Source organism: Gymnogyps californianus, chromosome 5, assembly GCF_018139145.2.
Source record: "Gymnogyps californianus isolate 813 chromosome 5, ASM1813914v2, whole genome shotgun sequence".
Lineage (NCBI taxonomy): Eukaryota > Metazoa > Chordata > Aves > Accipitriformes > Cathartidae > Gymnogyps > Gymnogyps californianus.
In genome coordinates, this window is record NC_059475.1 from 2,527,265 (window position 1) to 2,545,204 (window position 17,940).

Consider the following 17,940-nt stretch of genomic DNA (forward strand, 5'->3'; position numbering starts at 1 on the left):
ATGCTCAGAACAGGGGTTTTTTTTGCCCAAGGCTATCGCTGTAGATATTCCTATGTGACTTTATATTACATGTCTTATACCCAAATCCATGGGTGTGCAGTTCAGAAGATGGTGTTAAGACTCTCCTGATAGCAACTGTTTTTTAGTGCAGCGCAGTTTTCTCAGACTATTCTGATGGAGGTAATGCCTTTTGAGCATTTATTCTTTAAACTGGTAGTTGCTCTCTCTTACCTCCTTTTGAGAAAAAAATGATGCAAGACTTTCATTATTCAGCAACCATAACTTTGATAAAAGAAAGGGATTATATTTTAGTCAAAAGCAGAAAACACAACAGCAAGATCTTTGTTTGCTTTTTTTTATTCTCTCACTTGCTGGTCTAGCTCTGCAGCACTAAGAGTGAGTAGGAGCTGGTTCTGGGCCATCCCTGAGCAGACTAAGTTCCACCGTGGGCAGGTTATGAGATTGTGGTTCATGTTCTGAGACAGAATCTAATCACATTAAGGTGGCAAAAATAATCTGCGGCAGAATTTGGTTGACTGCATCTCTGGTTTTTTGGATGGCCAATCAAGAGATCAGTCATTAAAATGCTAAAAAAGCCAGCCTGGGCTTTCCAACCCTGTTTCCAGGGTAATTATTTAGAAATAAGACATTACTTACAAACTCATCCAGAAATCCTTCTGTTCCCAGAAAAAAATGTTAGCGTAACAAGCCAATTAAAACAGCCCTGAAACCGCCCATGTGGATGGGCCGAGAGATAGCCACAGGGTCGTACAGCAGTACAGCCGGCCTTTCCAGTAGCGTGTTAAATAGTAGCTACCTTGCTTGAACACAGCTCTGCTTTACGATGGTGCCATAACTGCACCTCCAGGTACACTGCACATCTGGATACACCAGGGAAAATATCCCAAGCTCAAATGAGGCCCAAACTCTGCAAAGCAGGAACGGCCTAACGCAGTTATTTACAGTGTAAAACTACAGAAACACTGCTCTGTTCCCAGTTCTGTTCCCCTCCCACAATCTTCTGCAACATCTAACCGTGCAAACTGTGAAATTCAAGGCTTGTTCTCCAACTGGATAGGGCAGGATGATCCTTAAGCACAGAATTAACTGGTTTTAGTCTTACCGAGTGGCGTGGGTGCAAACAGAGCACCAGCTAGTGGCAATTCAGCGTCACAGCTGAGTACCCGGGGGGTGACTTGCTAGGACGGGGAGAGTCTGCTGCAGATGGCTCCAGCTGTCTGTAGGGAGACCAATGATGCAAGCTTTCTGAAGTGGCTGGACACAAACAAGAAAGCCTCCTTCTTGCAACTGCTGTGTGAAATTCCAAACCAAAACAATTCTCCCTGGATTTAGTGATGCAGAACTATCGGTTTTTTTATGGTTTCTATTTACTGATAGAGGAAGCGGGTCCGACTAAAACAACGTAACGGCGCTTGAACACGGTCGTTCGGGGAAACAGCAAGGGTTCTAACAGACACTCTGGTAAATCTTATTTCAGAGCTTAAGATGTTACCACACTCCAGGCTGGCTTCTATGCCAAAGTATAGACTGCAATAAAAACCAGTTTGCCCTAACACTCTGAAATGTGCCCTGGTACCACTGAGGTACAGGAGCATATTCCATGCTTTGGTCTTGCTACCAGGGCATCAATTTCTAGCATGTGGGCTAGGGAAGGATTTAAATGCTGCTCCGTATCTGCCAGCTGTCTATCTTGGGGAAGGAAATTATTATTTACGAAGCCAGACCCCTAAACCCAAATCACCATAGTCCTGTCTGAATTGTTGATATTTCATTTATTAATAAGTGATATCTCTTCTTCCTCCTCAGGAATGTTCTGCGCAAGCTCCTCACCCAGCCCCAGCAACTGAAGGGAGATGTGCTCTCACTGGAGGAGATTTTAGCTGAGGGAGTGGAGAGTGACACCTCCAGCCAGGGCAGCTCCAGCGAGGGGCAAGTCAGGCTGTGTAAAACAAGAATGAAGGCTCTGCAGGAGGCCATGTATTACAGTGCTGAGCACGGCTACGTAGACATCACCATGGAGCTCAGGGCGCTTGGTAAGGTGTTTATTTTAAGCATTGTGCACATTTAAGGTGTAAAAAGCTTCTTCCTCTGCCTCTTTCACTTGGAGAACAGTCTGTAACCCCAGCTGCAAAGCTATCCCAAGCTTATGGGAACCAGCTGTCTACTTTAAATAAAAAAAAGTGTTTAAGGCTCCTCACAAGTTTTTTTTTCAAATTCCTACTAATCGGGGATGTCCCTCACTTTTGGCTGGATCTCTGTTCCCAAGGGTGAAAAGCAAGGGGCATGTCTCTTCGTCAGATACTCTGACACCGAAAATTCAGTGTTAAAGAGGCTGGTCTTAAAAACAAAGATAACATCAGAAATTAAATGGTTTAAGGTGAAAGAACAGATTTGATCTAAAGGTAGGAAAGAGAAGCTTTGAAGCTTGTTTGTCTAGATTGTTACAGGTAAGCAGGAGAAAAGACCTCACACCATGTTTGTGTAGGGTTAGGTATTCTTACAAGTTCAGTTCAAATTTATTTTGTAGTTCTGACTAATCATGAAGCTAAATACACAATAGGGAGTCTCTGGTCCTTAACAATCAGCAGAAAGTTCCTACTTAAGGTCCTGGTACCAATCCTTTGCTGTTGTAGATAAGTCACTTAATCTGTCAATGACCCAGTTCAGTCATCTTTAATATCAAGACAAAAATGTATCTGCTGTTAGGATGTATGTAAAGATCTACTTCAGTGCCGCTAAGCGTTAGTAATAGCAGCAGGACAATCTACTCACAGGTACTTCAGCAAATCATCATCTTTCACTCTCCTTTTTGCTGTGGCTACAGGAGTCCCATGGAAACTCCATGTGTGGATCGAGTCACTACGGACAACCTTCTACCAGTCTCGTTACTCAGTCGTACAGACCCTCTTACGGGAATTTGTCACCATTAAAGAAGAGGACTATAATGAAGAACTGGTTAATGAAGGGTTGCAGCTCATGTTTGATATCCTCAAAACCAGCAAAGTAATTATTAGTTTCGTAACTATCAAAATCAAGTGTTTGCTTGTTGCTGTTGTACAAGGTAGCGCACAACAAGAACCAGTGAATGCCTATGCAAAGGCCCTAATGAGTTATGGTATGAAAATGGCCCTGACAGCATTTATCTAAATTCATATACAGCCCACAAAAGCAGTCCTCACAGTAAAGACATTAATTTCAATAGCAGTGAAAGCTATTCTGTTAAAGTCCAGTTCAGCAACTGGGTTTTGAAACCATGTGAATCTAAGAGGAAGAGTTACCAATACAGCACTGGGCAATTCAGGTTCTCTCAATAGTATCTTCTAGGAGTTCTCTGAACAATGCTTCTGTTCAGCGACATTGTCCTTCTACTTTCTTTTTTTATTTAAAGGTTGCCCGTGACTCTTTTTGCCTTGCTTTTCAAGGCATGTCTCGAATGGATTTGATCCATGGTATATAGTTTAGCTGTCTCATTTTGCAGCTAAGTTCACCCAGTCTCTACCGTGTTCTCTTCCAAGAGGCTGTTGCCCTTCGTGTTAGGAGGGGATGCCTGCCTTCTGACAGTAGATGGGATGCATTTGAAATGCACAGTCAGGGGAAGCTGAGCAGTATGTACAGCTCGTGGTACCTCCACAATTGGTCACTACAACATACACTGTAACTGTCCTTTAAATGAAAAGCAAGAGACAGAACTGGCTAAAGACAATTGCGAACTAGGAACCCGAACTCGGTATCTGACAATGAACTGATAGCGTGAATCAGATCTTGCTGAGAACATGCTTGTGGGCTTACCTGTTACAGAGAAGCGGAAGGATGAGCTTTTGCTGATGGACTCCTTTTCTCTTGACAGAGGTTGGCCCGTAAACTGTTGCTGAGAGAATTCTGTCAGAGCATACTCGTTTAGATCACGCTCTTGTCCCTCTGTTTGGAGGTTATTCTTGTAGAGTGCAGTTGCTATAAGCCTCAAGTGAACTGTTACAGCATGTTTGAAACCTGCTCAATACCAAGTGCCGATTGATGATACCTGTTCCATCCTCCTTACAGAATGATTCTATCAATCAGCAGCTTGCATCCATCTTCACTCACTGCTACGGCAGCAGTCCGATACCCAGCATTCCTGAAATCCGAAAGACACTGCCAGCTCGGCTAGGTAAGATGCTCACCTAACAGTGAAGTTCTTGTTGGGTTTGGGTTTTTTGGTTTTTTTTTTTTTAAAAAAGCATCCACAGTTTCAAAAAATATTCACCTTTTTTTTTTTCTTTCTTACCTTAACAGATCCTCACTTTCTAAACAATAAAGAAATGTCTGATGTAACTTTCTTAGTAGAAGGAAAGCTATTTTATGCACACAAAGTCCTGCTGGTTACTGCATCTAACAGGTGAGTCGCTTTCCGCAGCTAAGTGTTACAGGAAGGTTTGGCCCTTTAGTCTCTCATTTGTGTGACCAGCTCTCACTCACTCGTTGCAGTAAGGCAGCTGCTAAGGACCCTTCTTATGACCATAATTCAGGTCTGCAGGACCGAGCCACATCTTCTTTGCTGCTGTTAAGAACAGTAGAAAAGATGAGTTTTTCTAGCCACTCCTAGTATGTGTTAGAGATTCCCAGAGCTCTATCGACATTAAACTAACCAGTAATTATCCCTAAAAACCTGTGCAGTCGTTGGAGTGTACCTATCCAGCCATTCACTGCCTTTCCATTCCCCTTCTCAGAGTTTGCTAGCTAGAGCTACGCTTGCTCCAGATTTCCTGGAAATCCCACCCCTGACCTGGTACACTTGCGGTTCTTCGTTTCTTCCTCTGTTATTGGCACAGTAACAGTGTTTTGCAACTACTACAGGGCGGGATTGGATCAGACCCAAACAATTTACAGGTTAAGTTGTCCCTGAAGTTCTAAACTAACTGTCATTAAATTGAAAGAAATGTTTCCATTTTCAACTTGTAAACAACAACCAGGAAGGCTCTTTATTTTCCCCTCGCTTAGGCTGTTTGTCAATAGGTAATGGGTATGTGAAGCACTAACACAGAAATCTATTGAAACCATTCCCAGGTTTAAGACGCTAATGACCAATAAAACAGAACACGACAGCCATGGCAGCAAGACTGTTGAAATCAGCGATATGAAATACAATATTTTCAAGGTATGTAACTTACTCTACCTTTTCTTTATTCTTTTCCTCTTCTCACATACTTGGAAGCTAAGACTAAGCTAAGGCTTAATATCATAGGTAAATTACAAGTAGAGATGGAGTATCATTTCAACACACCTGTATTTCAGGAGTATTCTGATCTTTGTCAAAACATTTCAGCTAGGACCAACCTTAAAACAGAAACTTCCAGCCTATATTCTTATTTTCTTACTAGGCAGCTGACTCCTCCATAAAGCAGGAGAAAGTAGTCTTCTACTGAAAGTAGTTTTGTACTTTTAAGACACCGTTTTCGTACTTTTTAAGGCACCATTTTCATGCTGTGCTAAGCAAAAAGTAAACGCATTTACAGCAGGTGGACTGCCAGGCTTCCTATTAATTCAAATCAGATGATCAGAAATCAATGGTGTCCCTTTCAAGAAAGGCTCAAAATTGAGAATTGCACTTTGCTTTTATGACATTTCCGTATTTAATGGACCTAAGGGAGGTTCATTCATGCTGGAGGGAAAGTAGGTTACTTAACACACACCCAAGGAAAAAAAACAAGTCAGTGAAATGTGATAGTTAAGTTATTCCAGCTTTCCAGATCTGCATTTCAGATTTGGAAGAAAGGTACAGAACAGGGAGATCTAAGTGCAGAACAGGTTGTACAACTGTTTCACTACAGGGTTGAGGCTTTTCCTTTTTTTATAAGCAAACAAAACAGCAAAGCTGTTGGTCAGCAGTACTGTCATCTCACGTAGAGGGAATGAAGTTGACCGTAACAACATCTTTGTTCTACTTGAAAGGGGCTATACGAGTTTTGTGTTGGATAGATGACATCCAAATTTTGCAGCTCAGGCCATGACAGAAAAAAGAAAACGTAACTGAGTATATTGAAACAAGCCTCCTTAACAACATTTTTACATCAAAAGGTTTCTAAAGATAAACTTTTGCTTCACTGGAGAGAGCAACAAATCAAAAGGAATTAAAACAGTGAAATACTTCACGGAATTAAACAATTTGATGGTAAATAAAATCAAACGAGTTAAGGAGATGATGGCATTCTACAGCAATCTCAGTTACGGTGCATGGAGGATGCTGAGCCACCAGAGATCTATGTTCTGCTCAGGGCTCTGCTGGAAAGCAGCTTTGCTCCCCTGTAATTCCGTTATACAAATAAGGCAATTTTAAAAGTAGAAGCTTAGTTTTGTTACCACTGCTGTTAGAAATGGTAAGCACAGCGTGCAGTCCCCCCCCCACCCGCTTACACAGCACCCAGGACACTGGAATGACTTCTCCTTCCAACACCCGATCTAGTCGTTCCCTAGATGATAAGACAGCACGGGTTTAGCTGGGGGTGTGCACATACAGATCAAAGAGCAGAAGCTGCCTCTTGCTCTCCCTGCAAACAATTAGGCCTTTTCCTCTGGCCCTGACGGGGGGGCTGGAAGCTGATTAGAAGCACAGCAGGGGAGGCAAGTGGCTGGGAGGTCCCCGAGACACACATGCTCGTGGCGTGGCAGTTTCGGTGCTCCAGCTAGCTGGCAGCTCTGCGTGTGACCAGCCTGTAAGGCTTTATAAAACCGGATCCAAGGAACCGTTTTACAAGGACAGTCGTGTTGCTCAGAGACACGCTGTCACCCTCGGCCTAAAATCCTCTGCAGGGCTCCTTTCAGAGCCCGAGGAAGAAAAGGGTGTTAGAAAGCAGCAGATTTGCAACACTAGAAAAAAGCCAACAGTGGAGGCGAGAGCCGGCGTACCACGCGATTCCCGTCCGCTCAGGAAGGGGAGCAGAGCCATTCACAGCCCCTTGTGCCTTCAGTGATAACAGCTTCATGCCTGGCCTTCTTCCCATTTCAGATGCTGATGCAGTATTTATACTATGGAGGAACAGAATCTATGGAAATTCCCACCGCTGACATCTTAGAGGTGAGTGTTTTCTTCTAAGCCTTGCCAAGTGCACTGGGGCATAAACAGAGCTTGAAAGGCAAAATCCAGGAGCTAACAGCAAGCTTCCACTCCAGGAGTAAACTTAACACTTTGAAATGAGCTTAAAGTTTCAAAACACACAGTTGCTTGGAAATAAGAACTATCAATTATGTTTTGTTATGTCCATGAGATGCTGGGGGGGGGGATGGCGCAGTGGGGAGGGAAATCACTACAGTGCTTTTGGTACCCGGAGTTGGGTGGAAGCCTCCTTCGCCACCATGTCCTCTCTCTCCTGGGAGAAGGAAGCAGGCGTGCTGTACTTTTGGTGGGGCACAGAGAAGGTGCAGCTGATTCAGCAGCTCTGGTGCCCACAGCAGGCCAAACACCAAGGGGCTGGAGGTTGTAGAGAAACGACCGCTTTCAAGCTGAACTTCTGCAGAGCAGCTGATGGTACCGCAAAGACCGGACTAAGAGCCCTTCCCCGTTACAAACAGGCCCTTTTACAATAATGCTGCTCAGTCACAAGTAGCCTGGTGAAATTAAAGCTTGCAGCTAAAGACTACACCCAACTATTTTTTGTTTTTGAGGAGAGGAAAGCGGGCTTTGAGCAGTCTAGAGCTCGTATGTCCCGGTGACAGAAGGTAGCACAAATGCGCTTCCTGCAGGAGGAGCAAGCCTTCGCGAAGAGGGGAAATCCGTCTGTCGCTTTAGCTAGGCATCGAGTCGCCTTTCTGCTCCTTCCTGAGGACTCAGCCATTAAAACAGGGAGCCAGAGATCGTTCAGAGAGGAAATCATCAGTTCTGTCCGTTTGCCTTCCCTAAGCTTTTCAAGGCTCATGATCTCAAATAGGTTCTCTCTTGTCCTGATAGCTGTTGTCGGCTGCCAGCCTGTTTCAACTGGATGGTCTCCAGAGACACTGTGAAATCCTCTGTGCCCAGACGATCAGCATGGAGAACTCTGTTAACGTCTATAAATATGCAAAGGTATATGCCAAACTGCCTTGTTTAAGAATCACAATGAAACAGCATGCACCCTTTCTGCAGTCTCGTTTTGGTAACTAAATACAACAGGCACAGGGGGGGCACCTGCTACGCTGGTAACTCTACCCCAACCGCAACCACAAGTGAGATGATGTAGTCAAGTTCCAGTCTGTAAAGTCCTACACAGCCCTCCTATGTTGTCTTGTCTAAAGCAATCATGTATGAAATTGATGCAAGATCCCTACAGAGCAGGGGAGAGGTGTCTTAGCAGGCTGATACAGCAACATCATCCAGCACAGCCTAAGAGATTCAAATCCTCAGAGCAGCAGGGGCAATTGATCATAGTACAGCAACCAAAAAGTAAACCCTTTCCTAGCACACCTCCTGCTAAAACATATTCTTTACGGCTCCAGAACTAGCGTATGCTCTGTTGTGTGACACAGATATTCACCTCTATAGCAAATAATCCATGTTATCAATTAAATCATGGAGAAACACTCTGCCACTCCTGGAAGTTTGCAGGGTCAGATCCCTTAAAGACAACAAGCAGAAGGGCTGCACAAAGGGCTGATAACGATGCACACAGTTACTTTGTGTGTAGCGTCCCACTGATCCTTTTCGATTCCTGACTCTCACACTGGGCTGTTTTTTTCCATGGAACTCAGGCTGGTTTCTTTCAGGACCTAAAATTTACCAGGATGCAGTGGTAGAGAGGGGGGAGGGAGCATTCCCTACTGGCCTTTAATACTTTTCCTTAAATTACTATTTGCACAAAAGTCCCCAGAAACGTGGGGGGTGTGCACAGTGCTTCTTAACACTGAACTTGAGTTTCACTGTTCTTCTGTTACTGAGTTTCCCCCATTGGTTCTGAAGCAAAAGGAACCAGATCACAGCCAGAAATCCACCTAACATGTTTTAGAAGTCTAACAAACATCCCTATTTTCCTACATTCAGCTCCTTTTTTTCTAGGAGTTAGGCTCGCATCCTATGAACCATATTCTTACTGCCGCGAGCTGTGCACGCCATCTGGCAGCGCAGCGTTTTACGCTGCGGCACACAAACTCCCCGCCTGCGCAGCTAAACAGGTACCTTGGCCGCTTCATCAGCCAGCTGCTCTGCTCCTTGAAGAGGAAGCGACTGGGGTGCAGGCCAGTGGCTCTGCCAACAGCAGGCCGTCAGGGGAAGGAATTAAAAAAAAAAAAGCCTGAATGCCTCCCTGCAAAAAGCACCAAAAGAAATTATCGGCCATCACCGGTCCTACCTTCAGTGCTTTTCCACTGTTCTTGCCGTCCCTTTTCCATCTTGGAAAACATTAAAGGGAAAAGCGTTAGAATGAGAAGCAGCTCAGGCACGTCCTTTAGGTCTGTGACATACAGAAAAGGCTAATTGATCTTCCTCTCTCCTGCAGATTCACAACGCACCTGAACTAGCCTCTTTTTGTGAAGGCTTCTTCCTCAAACACATGAGCTCTCTTCTAGAACAGGACTCGTTCAAACAGCTGATCTACAGCAGGAACAGCAAAGTGCAAGGCCTGGACCCTCTGCGGGACTTGCAGACAGCGCTGGCCAGCCGCCTGCACTCTGTGTACGTCACCTCCAGGGTGTGAAGCGGGAAGAAGGCGGTGGCAGGAGCACCGGTTCAAAACTGCACGGGGATGCGTCGTCAGGCAAAGCTGCGGCTTGCCTTTTTGCCTTCTGGATCTTGCCGAAAGCCCCCTACACCAGACACCCCCCAGGCAAGGGTGCTGCGCCTCGTCCCACTGACGGAGGGGGAGCTGGCTTCTCTGTGCTACTGCTGTCACAGAAACACTGTCACAGCGCAAACAAGAACTGAGGCTGCAAGTGAAGAACCTGAACCGAAGAGAAGATCCACGCTGCCATTTTAAACAAGCACAATGCAGGGCTGTAGAGAAGCGAGGCGATTTACCTAGACCCAACACCTAATATGTAGGCTTAAGTGTCTGTCTACACACCATAATGGCCACCTAGTTCATACGCATAGATGTTTTACTTGTAAAAAGGCTGCATAGAAGGAGTTTTCTAATCTATGGACCACTGCCCGTTCAACAAGTCATCTGTCTGAACACAAAGGCTGGTGTACACAATCTACTTCACTGCAGTAATAAATGCCAGTATCTACACATGTCAAGAGACTCTGACATAAATTTTCCCCCAAACTGTTTGCACCTTGTGAGAGAGAGAGATTTTGTAGATGTTCAAAGCTCAGTAGAAACTAACTCTGAAATTACTCACTCTTTAAACCTAATATGAAGAACCGAGCTGGGGCAGGGAGGGGAGAATCGGGTTTTTTGTATTTTTTTTTTAATACGGTTTCACTGTGCTAGTTGTTAATCTGGATCCATTTTGAGGAGGGAAAAAAAGGACTGTCTGCCCTTTCACTGTCAAGGTTTGATAGTCCCAATCACTTTCACCTTAAAAACCTGTTTCTGAACATTATCTGTGAGACCTGACACCATAAAAGATGCTTTCTAAAAGACTCAGGTGTAGTAGGAGCTAGCACTAGGCTGAAAAACTGTCCAATAGCATTAACAGCAATAAAAGTCTCCCTAAGACCCTGAGGAACGTATAGCTTGATGCTTTGTTCTCTCTCTGGAGCTAGTTGGGATTAGAAGCTCTGACCTCTAGGCTCCGCTTCCACGGCCTCATCCGTGGAATGACGTCCTTGCCACAGATACGCTACCTCAGGCGGGACTGGGCACAGCGCACACCTGACCGGTTCCTAGAGGCAGGCTGCAGTCTAACATTTAGGCGGCAGCACTTCAACAGGATGCCTCAGCTTGAGGGCCCAGGATTCACGTTTTTCTTTTGTTCGCAGCAGACAGATGTTTCTGGTCCAAAAGGACTCATTCTAGGCCGCCTTCTAGCTGACTTAGGAGAACTAAAAGGAGACAGTTCAATCTAGAGTTTCGAGTCTGAAGCAACGGTTGTGGGTTTTTTATTTTAAATAATCCCAACCGTAAGAAGGCAGTTATTGTGTAAAAACACAGACCTTGCTCTTACCCACGGCTTTAAGGAAAGACCTTCAGATATTCCCACTGATCTTTGTTAGCACCCACCAAAAGCATTTGCTAAGACGCTTTCATTCATTATAGGTAGGTGAAGGAGAAGAGGAAGCCGCATTTTCAGTGGAGAACTACTGCTTCTTAGAAATTCAACAATTAATATTGTAACCGAACACACTGGAGGCTCAGCTGGGCCCAAGCTCCAAAGCACGACATACACATGGGTTAGGTAGCTGAAGGGAAGGAGAACGAACTCCAGCATCTCCCAACAAATCCATCAAAATCTGACATCACCTCATTCCTAAAGGATTTACAGGAGAGGCAAACTGCATGCAAGGATAAGAACGACTAGTCTAGGCTCAGTAAGCTGACAGACAAGTTGGTCAGGGCACGCTCCAATTTGTGCTTCAGGTACACAGCCACTTTTGAAGATCACCAGCTTCAATAACCCTATTTATTACCAGAAAGCCATACAGATGTTTCAAAATTATCACTGGTCTGCCTGAAAAATACCACAAAAGGCTTTATCTTGGAAAGTATTTTCAAGTAGCTGCTCCAGCTATCTGTACAAATATGTAGGTCCTCTTTTGTTGCTGTAATATTACAATGCTTTGTTAATTGTACATTAATGTTGTCATTTATGTAAATGTACCAGGAGTTTATTAACAACGTAATTTTAAAATACACAGCTGCTGTTATTTATTCTGCTCTTCTAACAATGAGAAAAACCATATTTAAAGACACTGCTGTGGAAAAGGCCGTTGCAGTTTTAGCATTTTAAACTTGTTTTGGTATAGATACCTAACGTTCTGCTTTAAAACAAGGGATAAAGAGGCATTCATTTCCCCTTCCTAGGCTCAAACATTTTTTGAAGTAATAATAAGTTTAACTTGCATTTTCCCTCGCTGAAGTAAGTTTACCTGCTTTCCATCAAAAAGCAGCAGACGGTAGTGTCTAAGAAAAATCCTAATTCTGGGATTCTTCTCTGCAGCAGAAGAGACATTGAGGGTTAAAGCAACTCTTAACCCGGAGGTATTCAAGCAGTCCTCAGAAGCTAAACATCTGATTCGCTCCCAAATCTAACAAATAAAATGTGAAAAAGCAGGTCACACTTCCTTTCCGAGTCCCCTCAGAACCCCAAAATGGCTCTGGCTGGTGCTTCGCTGTGGCAGTAGCGGGATTCATGTCAGAGCAAAGAGCATTTAAGAACACTCTGACAGCCACGCAACATCAGGCACACAACAGTACAGGAAGCACGGGCATTTATTTAGCTACGGGGTAAGAAGTATACAGGTTTAATTCTGCTGGCAGAGCAAGATTTTGACCCAGAAATTTCTCTGCTCCCCCCCAAGTTTACCCCATAAATCTTGCAGACCCCGGCGGAGTGTGGGGATAACGGCTGAGCTGTAACTCTCAATTTGGTGTGACCTCCACAGGACTCAAATGCTTTCTTAGGATGCTAAGCACTTTTCCGAGGAAACCATTAATACAGCCAGCACCTCTACTTGGCTGCTGAGAACCTCTTTGTAATTGTTTCTTTCCCTGAATTTCCCACCACGCATCTAAACAAAGGGAACCGTGCAGCTTATCTTTCTGGTGTAGCAAGACTTGAAATCCAGTTCTGTACTAAATTAGCGTCACAAGCATTTCTTAGCATTTGATTTACATCATCCGAGAGAAGTCTGCTGGGAATGATACAGGAGGGGTGCTTTCTCTTGCGTTGTGCCACTGCACCAGCACGCTTGGAAACCCACCAATACAAACACCGACTTGTTCTCAAGAATCGTGGAATACAAACACCTACGATTCCCTTTGGAGCACTTTTAACAAGTAGATTAAACAGAAATTTCTTAGGAAACTAGTTGCATACCGCCTGTATTTCATACAGCGCCGCCCTTGGCACCCTAGAAAGTAATGTAGCAGAGTTTGCCCAGCTTTGGGGAAGCACAAAACTTTGCTGGCCATGATGACATCATTTCATGGAGCAGAGGAAATAAATTGAGCTCACACATCTGCCTGAACATGCTCGATGACTTTCAGCCTAAAATAAAACCTTTTTACGTTATAATAAGCCTTTGCACACAGCAGGCAAGCACCGGCTAATGTAGCACCGCTACTAACTGGCCCTTTGCCCTCACCAAATGCTGCCCAAGCAACCAGACATTGCTTCCTGCACCTGCCGTAACGGAGACGGCCAAGGAAACACAAGAGGAGAGTGGCGACTCCCTTGAGAAACAGGGGCAGCAAGCTGCTGTCGCCACTGCCTGTGGCAGAGGACTCGATTTGCCTCCCCAAAGGGCTGGTTTTGAGTAGAAGGGATCCATTAATCCACAGCAAAGAAAACAGAATATTGCACTCAGCGCTATTTGCTCAAGCAAAAGAGGGGCAGGAAAAAAGGTTTCTGTCATATGATGAAAAATCACAGCACAGCAGGGACAAAGGCCTTGCTAGCAGCAACACCCGGCCCCAGAGCTGGAAGCATTTCAGTGCTATCCATTTTCCTACCGTTTGTAACTAGAAAACGGAGCAGGCCAGTTCACAACTGCTCGGCTACAGCACTACCCTCCCGCACAGGGCAGTCAAAGCTCATTGCTTCACATACGCACTCACTGGATGGGCAGCTTACTAGACCGAGCACAGGATTTCACCCAACGCTCCTGTCTCCACGTTTAGCTCAGGCAGGAGAAGGCTACCCGTGTCCCTCGCCACCCCTCTCCATCCTCAGCCTTCACACGCCTGCTAACAGAAAGCAGTCGTTGGAAAACGCACGCCACGAGGTGCATGCAGTTTTAGGGCCCTTACCAAGAGACAGGCTTGTGATTCAGAGACTGCACAGGGAAGTAGTAGTGACATAGTCAAACAAAAATCCAGCTGTGGAAGCAAAAAAAACTCCCAAGGGAATATCACAATGGCCAAATGGAAAAGACATAACTTCCTCCTGCCGCTTCTACGCCTTGCCCTTATCCAGTATGCCAACCTTTGCTGTCCAGACAGCTCGCTTCTCCCTCACACAGCTGTGGGAGGCAAGACCCCTCCTGAAAGTACAGCCAGCTCCCAGCAGCGGGGAAGATCCTCAGCTTCACCGGTTTTACTTCCTCCCAGCTACCTTGCAGAGGTCAGCTCGCTCCAGCTGTCAAAATAGCTCACGGGTCTCCAAGCAAGCAGGATGATTCCACTGACAACTAGGTCACATCTACCCACCACCTGCAGAGAGCTGCTCAGCTACACGTGGCCTTCCCGTTTTCCTCCAATTAGCCACACTCCTCCATCACTGCAGGGAAACAAGCTCTCTTGGGCACAGGAGAGGAGGAGAGAGCGAACCTGCAGCAACGTGACAGATCAGCGATCCAGAGAGCGCTGAAAAAAGGCCATAAACTGACCTCGTAGGTTTAAAACAGGGCCCGAGACACTAACGCACGTGGTTACTGGGTTGTGCAAAGACCTGTCCCCCTGAGTAGGAAAGGAGGAGGCACGGACACAGCTGAGCTGGCTTTGCCTGCGGTTAAATGCAATTAGCAGTACATCAGGCTCCTTCAAGCATTTACAGCCCCATCTGCAGGGGATCCGGGTACAGAAAGACCAGAAACCTGCCCTAGTCAGAGGGAAACAGGCTCAAAACCAAGCAAACCAACCCAATCCTAAAATTCAAAGATACAGAACTCGCTCTCTTCTCGGCTCCTATGTTGCGTGGCATTTTTAGCGCGCTTCTGGCTACAGAAAGACATGCGTTCTTGCTTTGTTGTTGGATTGCATTCAGCTAGCCCTTACTCTAGCTGGAATTTTAACCCAGCTTGACTGATGGAAAGCACAGACAGAGGAAAATGTGGTTTGACTAGACTCGTTAAAAAAATAAAAATATAAATCCACATCTCTCACTTATTTTAGTATCTGAGGGCTTTTTTCCACTTTGCTGTTCAAAGAGCAACAGACAGGCAGAGGAATCCAAAAAGCTGCCAGGAATCATAAAATGTACACGGAAAACCTGAAAAAGAACAGTTCAACTGAACACACACGTTTTCTGTAGAAACAGCAAAATTCTCCTCAAACACAGGTCCCACTCAGACATGGAGGGGCACACATGCAGCTCAAATCCTCCAAGTCTTTTACAACTACAGTACGCTCGGTTCACAGACAAAAGAGCAAGAACTACTACAGCCTACAGAAAGCAGCGGAGGCAGCTCTAGAAAGATCTCAGCTAAACAGTAAGATTCTAATCTGCTTGAAGAATCCAGTTTAGTTTTGCCTACTGTCTTCCACCTTGATTTACAGACGATTTACAAGCAGTCTTGCTGAACTATAGGTATTTTCAGAGATCAGCTCCTACCCAGCCTGTCATCCTGAAGGCTTCCAATGTACTTTCCCCAAGACAGTGCCAGTAAGTCGGACGTCAAAGTTTTTATGACTGCTGCCTACTAGCATGAGGCCGTATTTCCTGAAACAACCAGAAACCTCAGCCTGACTTAAGGCTTACACAGTAACAGCTTCATCACAGCCACGCGCGGGTCACAGCTTTGGCATAGTCCCAGCAGAAGCAGAGGACGGTCGAATTCATACACTGTTTCGTAGCTGTTTAGCATGGCCTTATAAATAAACAGAAACTTTGACATGTTTTTCATATAAATATGAACTTTTTTTGAACTTCTTGGCCATCTGATCCTCAGCTTAGCCCTTAAAGAACGCAAACCAATTTCTGAGCCCTAACAGCACATGGGTGTTCTATAATAAAACTTCTCTTAAACCTTAGTTTTGAACCTATTAGTAGAACTAGAGTTTAACAGCCCTCCTGAGACATGCATTGTAATTTGCACCACTTCTACATTTGAAGGAAGTTCAATCAGCATTTTCTTAGCACAAGACGTAATATGCAATAAAAAAAGCCGCCTGATACTATCACCTATTAGACAGTAAGGCCCACAGCAAGTAAAACACTACCACCTGGGTGAACAAACCCAGCGATCTGCATAGGTTAGAGAATCCAAAAGAATTACTGCTGCTTTATTAGTGCAAAGTTTCAACACGCTTTAAAAGGACTCTGAAAGTGTTTAAAGCTTTGACTTGCAGCCTGTTAAACCACAGTTGAATCTTGCCAAGCAGACCATATGAAGTGGGCAAGCCGATGATACTCGGGCAGTAACCATTTGATACCAGTTCCTTACCTGACCACCACTTCAAGCACATCTTTGTCATCCCTTCCTCAAATGGCTAAAGGATGTGACCGGCTTGGGACAATCCATAAAAAAAAACAACCCCTTTTACTACAATAACCATCCCTCAGACAAATGTGACCAACTCGAGAGGTTTCTGCATTGAGCTAAGCAAGATGTTGGAAAACCACAGTCCTACAGGTACCCACGGGAACTGTGGTTTTGACGCTGCAGAGCCCCTGGGCTAGAGAACAGCCTCCAGGCCCAGCCATCCAGGAGGAGATGGAGAACGTCCCCCGAAAGGGCTCCAGCGCCGGCTGCAGCCCCTCCTGCCCCAGCCGGCTGTAACATCCCCTGCGCTACAACTTGCTGCTTTGTCTCTCAGGACCAAGTCAGGCACAGAGAGCATTCAGACAGCAGCACATCCAGCAGACCCGCTCCCCCAAAGCAAGGGGTTGTCGCTCTTCACCCCTCTCCCAGCAGGGCCACCACCTACCCTATTTTTAACGATAACAACAGCAAAACCAGAGAGAATTCACGCTCACCTTTTCTTCTGAGGACTTCCTGGGCAGCTGTGAAGAGCCTCACGCTTCTTCGCCTTCTGTATCTGCTCCTTTCACAACTTCTTTAGAGCTGATTCAGGGCAGCCAGCCACCACCTCATGCCTGCAGGCTGCCAGTGCTGCTCTTCCACGCAGCCGGCTGATAACGGGACCCCCATCAAGCCTTTAAGGGCTGCAGCTGCAGATCTCCCTTCTCAGGGCTCAGCTGCCCCCCGCAACGTGGGGGCTGTGCCCTTGCCACTGACTCTCACAGAGTGGCCTGCTAACCAAAGGTATACACAGGCTGTGCAAGGCCCGTGCTTAATACAGATGCTTCATAAAACTGCCTCCTAGAGAAGAAATACCGTCTTTACCTAGGAAGAAACTGTTTCTTCAAGGATTTGCTGGAAAAAGGAGCTGTGAGATCTACAAGTAAATAGAATGCAGCTGTGTATCAGCTGTGTATCAGTAAGTCTCTCTGTTCCAAACCTCTAGGGTGTGAAGCTGGAACATCAAGACAATGCACCAGGGCACTCAGATTTGGGACGGGGACATTCTGTGTCAAAAGCCTGCCCTGGTTTTGAAGCCTCTGGAGTCTGACACGCACCAGACCTAGAGTACTGCAGTCACAGAAAGTCCCAGCTCCAGACTGGTACATACTTATTGCCAAGCAGGGACCACTAAGTAGCAGAGCTGGGGAGTTCAGTGGCTTGGCTGCTCAGCTGGCCCCCGAGCTCAAAGAGAAGATCCCCGAGACCAGGCGTCAGTACGGTAGTGCTGATTTCCTGGCAACCTTAACACAAAACTTTCCAACAAAGCCAAGCAGCAGCGCTAGGTCAGCAGATAGCAGGGAGACAGAATGGCCAAAGCAGCTTCCCCAGCACCCGTTAATCACACTACCCTGCTTGAGAACTAGGAAATGTAAATTACTGAGCTATGGGAATGCTGAGACCTTGTGAGCAAGTGTGAATGCGAAAGAGCAGCCTTTATTACAGCTGCTTGAGGCGTACAGTAATAGGAACTATAGGCTACCTTCCAAAAGAGAAGTGTGCATTGTATACCCTGAACTCCTGTGAGCAAGGACCAAATCACGAGTCTGAATTGACAACATGGTTAGTGCTCACTGAATAGCCAGCCCCAATAAAAAGTCAGTTGTCGTTCACACCAAAAACTCCCTCAA

At 45.6% G+C, this 17,940-nt stretch overlaps 1 protein-coding gene across 3 annotated transcripts in view; it reads left to right on the forward strand.

Annotated features, from left to right (window-relative positions):
- The window catches only part of ABTB2 (ankyrin repeat and BTB domain containing 2), a 135,952-nt gene extending 125,609 nt beyond the window's left edge, over nt 1-10,343 (forward strand). For 2 of the 3 annotated variants that reach the window (XM_050897756.1, XM_050897755.1), the window contains 8 exons: nt 1,828-2,054; nt 2,846-3,024; nt 4,063-4,168; nt 4,294-4,396; nt 5,065-5,155; nt 7,004-7,072; nt 7,943-8,056; nt 9,462-10,343. In XM_050897756.1, the coding sequence (XP_050753713.1) occupies nt 1,828-2,054; nt 2,846-3,024; nt 4,063-4,168; nt 4,294-4,396; nt 5,065-5,155; nt 7,004-7,072; nt 7,943-8,056; nt 9,462-9,659 (1,087 nt within the window). In that variant the 3' untranslated portion in view covers nt 9,660-10,343. The remainder of the gene's footprint in view (nt 1-1,827; nt 2,055-2,845; nt 3,025-4,062; nt 4,169-4,293; nt 4,397-5,064; nt 5,156-7,003; nt 7,073-7,942; nt 8,057-9,461) is intronic. The other variant, XM_050897757.1, reaches the window with a different exon arrangement.
- Nucleotides 10,344-17,940: the final 7,597 nt, after the last annotated feature.